Source organism: Lactuca sativa, chromosome 8 (genome assembly GCF_002870075.4).
Source record: "Lactuca sativa cultivar Salinas chromosome 8, Lsat_Salinas_v11, whole genome shotgun sequence".
NCBI lineage: Eukaryota > Viridiplantae > Streptophyta > Magnoliopsida > Asterales > Asteraceae > Lactuca > Lactuca sativa.
This window is the reverse complement of record NC_056630.2, coordinates 283,081,288-283,089,824: the sequence shown is the minus strand read 5'-3', so window position 1 is coordinate 283,089,824 and position 8,537 is coordinate 283,081,288. Positions and strand designations below refer to the sequence as shown.

The window sequence follows — 8,537 nt, the reverse complement described above, 5'->3', positions numbered from 1 at the left end:
GCTGAATAGGGCTTCAATACCTTGACCGTTTTAATTTTCTTCAAGCTCTAGGTCAGGTATTGTGGTTGAGCAAATTCCAGATAACACTCCAGCAAATCCCGATCAACCTTCGGGTCTGGAAAAGGAACGACAGTAGTCGATGCAAAGCAGTGAAAGATAAATTTTTTTCGGTTGATTGGCATGTCGAACTGAGCATCCTTCGAGTTCTCAAGACTGAACGATAAAATAGGTTCAAGCCAGAGAGTGCTCGGTTCATCAATGACTTCCCTTTGGAGCAATTCAATAGTCCATTCGGGAAACATTGGTTTCCTTTTATCAAGCAGTTCCTTCCCTTTCATTTCTTTTTCCAACCGATTCATTTTCTCCTGAAGCTCTTGCTCAGAATGCTTGAATTTTGTCTCAGGCTTGGAAGGAGCGCCTGTAATGATATTATCAGAATCATCGTCTTCATCATCATCGCCAATAATCTTCTTTTTCTTTTGTCTTTTACTGGCCGAAGCTTCATTATCCTTCGGTCCAGCAGTAGCTTTCGGTTCTGGAGGAGGTGGAGGTTGAGTTTTGTTAATATTGCCTCCTTGGGATTTATTTTCTCCCCCTTGTTTCGGAAGAACAACAGTATCCGAAACACCTTTAATTCGACTGAGAATATCCAAGGCCGGACGTAGTTTCGCAGCCAAGTGACGACGAATGGAGATCATTAAGATTGAGTCATGAGCATCCAGAAGATGAAGCAGGATTGAATGGACATCACCAACAGAACTGCGAATCACTTCTCTTTCCGATTTTAGATCGTTAATCTCTTGAGTTGCAGGTTCTAAATTTTTTTCTAAGAGGTTCGCTTGTCCAACTCATCCGTAACTTTTTTTTTCAACTGCTAGCCTTGCCTCAAGAGTAGTTAACCGTTCATCAACTTTGGTATGAAGCTCAGCATTAACAACTTCAATAGCGGTATGAACCACACCAAGTTGTGAGAGTTCGGCCTACAGGGAGCGTTTAAGAAAATCGACTGAAGCAGTCACGGTGTTAGCATTTTTCTGAGCAGTAGCTTGAATGGAATTGAGAAAGATTTGAGCTTCTAATATTAGTTTTTAGACTTTTGCGGTCACTTCCTTGCATTCTTTATTAGAGGTTTCCACTACAAGCAAAGCCTTCTGGCATTGAGAAGTTGAGGCATCAATGGCCTTCGCTGAATTGGAGATAGAAGTGTCATGCTCCTTAACTGCAAAATAGAAGAGGACCTTAAGAGCAGCTTCTGAGTAAGGATTTGTAGAGGAAGAGGAAAGTAACTGATCAAGCTTATCAGTCACAGCTTTAAGATGTCGCTTGGTGATAGGAGCGTGATCATCATCGTCGCTCTGAACACGATAAGCACTGAAGTAAGTGGAATCAAACACCAAGTCCTCACCTCCAAGAACGGTGTTGGTTTCGGTTGAACGGGTAGGAGATTGAGGTTTAGTAGGGACAGGGGTTTCATGGGGGAGAAGAATGAACCCATGTATCAGATGCGTTGGTTTTAACTCCCATGGTAGTGGTGGTGGTAGCGTTAACAAAAATAGGTGTTGGGATGGGAATAGTGGAAGAAGGCTGGGATGTGATAACTAGGGAAGTAGAAGGAAGGGAAATAGGAATGGAAACAGGTGGAGTAGAATGTGCTTTAGAGCGAACAGGTACCTCTGGGGTTGGCGAGCGAGGAGGGGTATCACCACGAACCAAAACCTCCTCACCAGAGCTTTCACTCTCAGATGCAGTTGGAGAGGGTCGTTTATGTCCAATAGGAACATAATTAGAGTCGGAATCACTCAAAGACTGAAGAATAAGCCTCCGAGCAGGCTTCTTTGTCGTTTTCTGCTTGGGTTGTGAAGGTGCTGCCTTCTCAGTCTTTCGATTCTTTAGAGTTTGCCCCTTAGCTCCTATCTTGTTTCTTTCCCCTCTTTTCAGGCTTATTTGCTTCCTCTATAGAGCGAATCATGGCAGGAGTGAGTTCCCTGGGTCCTGAAGAAGCAAGCTTCTTGTTTTAATGACGTTACTTGCCTCAGACACACATGCATACATGGCTTCTGGAATCGATCCAATGAAGAGAAACTTGGACGGATCAGTAATTATAATCTTCCACTACTAGAAAAAAGCCCTTTAATGACGCGCAAACAATGACACGCGCTGATAAACGATACGCATTTGTGCACGCCCTAAAAATAATGTTAGTTTTGCAAAATATGAAGGATAGAGGGCACCGCATTTGTGCGTGCCCTAAAATTAGTGTCAGAAAAGAAAAAAAAGAAAAAGCGGAGGGCACCTTTCATAAAACGTGTGTCATCTAAGAGTGTCGCTTTATAATTTTTTAATGAAACACGCGTTTTAAGCGGGATTTCACCCGCCTATACTGGATCCCAAAAATTAAACTCCCCCGCCTCTTCCGATTAGCAAGAAAAAGCCCTAGGGCGTTGGTCTTCATAGCAGCATCGCACCACCACCCAACCTCCGATCTCGCACCGCCAACTGTCTCCGACCATCTTCTCCAACCATTTGGGAGAAGTTGTTTCCAAACGTTTCAACATTTCATTACATTTGACCAGCTTCTAAACCAATTTTCCCTTCCATCTTACGAAGACATCCTATTTTTCTTCTTGAGCGATTCCCCCCTTCTCCTCTAATTACTTTCTTGGCTTCTCCCCTGACTTACAACAAGAAAACCCTAGTTCTTTCCTTTAACTCGTCTTTTCAAAATCAAGTGCATACAACCATCATCTATGAGAGTACGTCTGTCTTCTTCCTCTTACAATCGCTAAGCCCTAACACCGAAAATTGAAAGTCAATTGACCCTCCGTTCGAAGAAAAAAGTAAGAATTTTCCTTTATTTATTCGATTCTGTTACTTTGACCTCATATTCTTCTGTTCTTCATCTTTTTTCTTCCAAATTATCAACTCTAGCCCTATACTGTGTTTTCTTTAAATGGAGAACTATTCAATTTAGGGTTTGATTTCAATTTTCTCCACGAAGCCCTTCTTTAGTAGTCAGCTTTTGCATCTTTTTTTTGAAGGACCAATGCCCTTCTTTAGTGATTTCAGGATCCATGTAAGTATCAATGTTGAATTCACCTTTTTCCGATTGCTTTTCCATCTCAGAACACAAACTAGTGATTTTGGTTTTCTTGCTGCTTTAATTCTCTAAATATTCCTCGTGCAAGGGAAGAAACTCTCTCCAGACATTCTATTTTGGGCCCAAATGGAATTCGTGGACAACACCCAGCTCCTACCTTGAATGTTGCGGTAACTTCATTTTCTTTTTGGATTCGTCTAAATGCATAGCATTAGCATCTTACTTTCATTTTTTTTCTTCCTATTATTGCATGAAAAATCTACTCAATCATAGCAGTAAATATCATGTCTTTGCATGACATTACTATAATTGGGTGCTACGATGTTATAATAGGAAAAGGAAAGTAACAAATAAATTTAAAAGTACGTTTTTATTTGTTCATGTAAGCTTACTTGATTCAGTAACATGGAGTGCTTATACTCTTATATGTATCTCAGGTTCGTTATCCAAGCAATATAGATTTGTCACCATCAGAGAGTTCCATGAATTCCTCTCTCAAACTAGGAAGTGGTTCTACTTCTACGAGACAGAATTATGCAGGTAAGCAAGGTGATTGTTTTCAGTTTACATTAAGGTTATCCTTATTGAATCAATATGTTTTCTTGTAGGAAAACATCCCTATTTACAGAATCACATGCCTACCCAAGGTCCTGGGGGTGGTCTGCTTTCACAAAACCAGAGGACAGCAATTCCTCAAGTATCTTGGGTTAGTAGTGGTCAAGGTGTAACAGATCTCCCATTCCCAAAAAGGCTGGGAGTTGAGTTTAATGGGATAGATAGCCCTCAATCTGCTGAGAGACAAATAAGCTTGCAGACAACTAGTGCAGGTATCCTGAGTGGCATAAGACTGTTTTTCTACAGTTATAGACAACAAGTTAAGTCTTACTTATCATGTCAGATTAATTTTTTTATTTTCAGGTCAAAGTCAAACACGTCAGTATCCAGATAATGTTGTTCGACCTTCTATTGGTATGACTACTTGCTCTCTTTTTAATTTCTTGAGATCGTTTTTATGACAATCAGATCGAATTGATGCAGCACCTGTGAGTTATCTGATGAATCCTCAAGGTCCCCGTTTCAGTCATGGTAAATAAAAACCTAAGAAGTGTATGTATACAGTTGGATATATTGCATACATATTTGATATTTTTTTTTGTTTGGTCTTATGTAGGCCAATCTCAAATGGTTGAGCTTCCTAACAATCCTAGAGGACAAGCTCCTACAACTTCTGTTGATGGTCTCTCTAATAATTCTGAGTATTATGCGAGACCATATCACAAGAGAAGTGCAGTGGCCCCACCTTCAGGCGCCCATTGGGTTCAACGCCAGAAGATGTCACATCCAACAACTACTCATCATTCAATGCCAATCCGATTCCCCACAAAACCAGCTGCTTCTGTAACAGCCAATCTTGCTCATCCTTCCATACCAATCTACCAATCACAATCACAGACTCAACAACCTGTTCGTGCTCTTATGAATCCATCTATACCTTACACATGGATTTTTTGCCTTGTGGTTCTGGTAATTATTGTATCTTCAAAATTTTCTGATTCAAAATTTTGAATATAAAATTTGATTAATTAACATCTATTTTGTAGGAATTGTCACTCGTCCTCTTGTTCTACTTCTTTATAAGATTAAAGAAGGAAAAGAATATGCAGAGTTTGCTCACATTCTATGAAAGTTGTTCACTGATTTTGGTATTATGACTAAAAAGCTTATGATCCTTTTGTAATTCTCGATCTCTCTGCATAATCTTCTTATATATTATATACTTTTGTAGTTGCTTTGAGGAAGGAGTTTGCTGATGCAACTGACAGAGTGACAAGTCATACCAAACATATTTCATATGTTCCTATGTATCTCAGTATCTATTCTCCAAATGGTAATATGTAATTATAAACAAAAGATGTTTCATGCATATCAAATGTTAGAAAACATAATAAGTTATTAATAAATCTATTATGTCTAAATTTTTGATCTTTTATAATAAGTTACCAAACAGATTTCATCTGGATGAAGATAACAGGCCTGCTGATTTATTTGATATAACATCGGATTTATCATTGGTGTGTAAAGCTTGTTCTTCATTTTACTAAAGTACACCTTTAAGTTTACTATCTGGATTCTCTCCGATTCTATCCATGCCATCTTTGAGCAGATTATTGCTTTAGGCCCTTACACCACGACTGGCAACTTATTCTTTGAGCCACTATCTGATCTTCTTGCATATGCGTAAAGAAAGCAGCCTCAGTTGCTTATACTGGTGAGAATTTACAATTTTAAACCTGTATAATAAGATTAGCATTCTATCTTGGGATTTCCATTCCCCAGTTTATCTTTACTCAATTCGTTATATCATAATCCATAAAAACATACAAAACATGAAATTTCTTACAACTTTTTCCACATTTCATTCAAACATAAACCATTTTCAGGTTCACCAGGAGTGGGGTTCATGCCGCATATCCTTGATGCTAAAGCTGGAGAGGTGCAATCATTATTCTTTTTATGTTTATGAAAATTTTTAATTTACCAAAATTCATAATTTCTTATCTAAATGCAGGATGTGTTGGGAAAATTGATGTGGTTTTCTCAAAACAGCACTCGAGCTGTGTGCATTCTATCAGCTAATGACGCCATATCTAATGTTACACTTCAGCAGTCTGCAACATCTGGTGGAACTGTCACATACGAGGTTTTTTTTCTTGAAAATTCATTATTTATTTATTTTTGATGTATAAAAAATATTTAATTTATTTATAAAAAATACAGGGACGATTTGAGATCTTATCTCTTTGTGGTTCATTTATGGTTTGTGAGAGTGATGGGCAAAGAAGCAGGACTGGTGGTTTAAGCGTGTCACTTTCAGGGCCAGATGGTCGTGTTTTAGGTGGTAATGTGGCTGGCCTTTTCACTGCTGCATCACCCGTTCAGGTTTTTTTCTTTCTTTCCATAAATATGGAATGGAATCAACCATTCCATTCCTGATTCCTGATTCCAAACCCTAAGAAACTTTGTTTTTATCTTGGTAACTTTTACAGATGATTGTTGGTAGCTTTGTTCCTGCAAGTCAGAAACAAAGAAAAACAGAGGCGAAAATAGTCAACACTACTCCCGTCAATGTGGGGACCACAAGCGGATCTTCAGGTGGAGGGATCGGGAGCCCGCTAGTCCATAGTAACAACAGTAATCCACAAGGTATGGCTAATATGCCTTGGAGGTAACTAAATGTCTAAATCCCATTTGTTGAAAATGTTAATAATATTGTGTGCGTATTTTTAGAAATTATGAGTTAGTTATGGGTTGTTGGTTTTATTGAAAATGTTAATAATATTGTGTGCGTATTTTTAGAAATTTTTATATATATGACATGTGGTGTTCGTATTTAATTATCCAAGAGTAATAATGTCTTTGGAATTAATGTGGAAATGGAAGAAATAGTTCCATCATGATGTCAATATTTTGTCTTCTTCTCTTGCTTATAGGTCCAAGAAATCTTGTACGTAGAATGGACCTTTGTCTCTCTTTCGTGGCTTTTCTGTGATCTTCTTTTATGGTAAAAGTCCACATGATAATGTGTGATAAGAAGAAGTTTTATTACATCTATAAGACTTTTAGTTGCATAATTGCTTTTTTTTTTTCTTGTCTATATCTTGACATCCTGGATCAGTTTGCGTCATGATGAAAACTTTTTTGTCTTGTTTTCTTGCTGTTAGGTCTGGATTGGACCTTTTTTCTATTGTGACTTCTTTTGCAAATCCTTAATTCGGTGATCTTTTCATGGTAAAAGGTAAAAGCCTCATGCCAGTTTCATATAAAACTTTCTGAAAAGATGAGGTTTATTTAACTTGTTGGTTTCTTATTTGTGCATATGGAATAAAAAAAATACAACCATATCAGATTCACATAATAGTTTGTGATAAAGATAAAAAGGAGTAAATTTTGCATTTTTTGTAGCATAGTCAGTCACCTTACTGTCTTATTTAATTCGGAAATATGTGGTGTAATTTGCAGAAAGAACAGCACATGGATGATCCTTCAGCTCGATACGTCCATATGATTTCCTAAAATCTTTTCATCCTTTTCTTGTTATTTTGTAGTTATTTAACCCATCTTCACATTTATTTTGTACTTATGTTTTTTGTGCAGGCAATATAGATACTGTGAGCAAGTTCATAGATTTAGAGTCCTTAAGTGGTGTTATTAAGGAAGAGTGGAGACAAGTGAGGCACACATTTAAAAAAATCAACACAAATCTTGTTTACAGTGAGCCACACATTAGGTTATTAGAGCTATTAGTTTGTAGATTTTTGTTACAACTTTTATTAATTTGTTTTATTTTTCTATGGAACAATTATTTGTATGACATTAAATTTTATGTAATGGATTATATTTTTTGTATATGATATATTATTTTCTATTATTGGACATTAAATGCAAATTTAATTTGAAAATTAGTAAATCCATAAATAATTTTTTTTAACATTTAAAATTATGATACGCAAAAATGTGTGTCATCTTTATTTATGACATGGCCTTTCTTGACATGGGCTTTCTTGATACGCATTGCGTGTCATAAACACGCGCGTCGTAAGGTTACGACACGCGAATGCGTGTCGTCTTCCTTTATGACAGGGCCTTCCTTGATACGCATTGCGCGTCGTAAACGCGCGTCGTAAATGCGCGTCGTCTATAGACGACGCGCAAAAGCGCGTCGTCTCTCTTTATGACAGGGCCTTCCTTGACACGCTTTTGCGCGTCGTCTGAGCGTTTTACGACGCGCAATGAGCGTCGTAAAAGGCCTTTTTTCTAGTAGTGTTCGTTGTGTGAAATGTTGCAATGGATGAGAGAAGAGAGTCCGCCATGATTGGAACGTGAAGACGATCCATTGCTCACCTTGTGATAATAGGCCAATACCTGCCACATGAAATCTCAAAATGGAGAGAAGAAGAAGATAAACACTGAATAAGTTGTTGCCATATGACCGCTCCAAAATCCAGATTTACACCATTGTACAACCCATAAAGCATAGTCATAAAAGACTTGCTTACACCGTCAGATCCAGCGCTTCGCTCAGAAAGACCTTTGAACAAGAGAGTAAAGATGTTGTTCCATTGTGGGGGAGGGCAGGACTTCTTGAACTTTGTAACAGTGGTTAGGGTTTCAGTGTACCTCATTTGGTTCGTAAGCAAGACCAAGTAGGGCACATAAACGATTCTTAGAAATCGAGGTCTTGTTGTTGTGAATGTCAAAGTGAATCCTCTCAGCAACCTTGTCATAGTAAGCGGTTGAGTAGATGATAGAGAGGTAAGACATCAGAACCATTTCCACCTTTGTAAGAGCAGCGACAAGTGGAGAATATTTGAGACATTCTACCACGTACATCATATAGGATTCATAAACAAATGGTGTAAGGTCAATGATGAGGTTTTGT

General features: G+C 38.0%; 1 protein-coding gene across 1 annotated transcript; it reads left to right on the top strand.

Moving 5' to 3' along the window:
• Positions 1-5,528: 5,528 nt before the first annotated feature.
• LOC128128081 (AT-hook motif nuclear-localized protein 10-like) lies at positions 5,529-6,338 on the top strand. The gene is made up of 4 exons (XM_052766882.1): positions 5,529-5,591; positions 5,667-5,798; positions 5,876-6,037; positions 6,145-6,338. The coding sequence occupies exons 1-4, from the start codon at positions 5,559-5,561 to the stop codon at positions 6,325-6,327; spliced, it is 510 nt and encodes a 169-aa protein (XP_052622842.1). The 5' UTR covers positions 5,529-5,558; the 3' UTR covers positions 6,328-6,338.
• Positions 6,339-8,537: the final 2,199 nt, after the last annotated feature.

Bases quoted from the DNA above. Each gene is read 5' to 3' on its own strand.
- LOC128128081 (XM_052766882.1), top strand. From the start codon at position 5,559: ATGCCGCATATCCTTGATGCTAAAGCTGGAGAG. The intron at 5,592-5,666 runs GTGCAATCATTA...ATCTAAATGCAG, and splicing joins TTGATGCTAAAGCTGGAGAG to GATGTGTTGGGAAAATTGAT. The intron at 6,038-6,144 runs GTTTTTTTCTTT...TAACTTTTACAG, and splicing joins CTGCTGCATCACCCGTTCAG to ATGATTGTTGGTAGCTTTGT.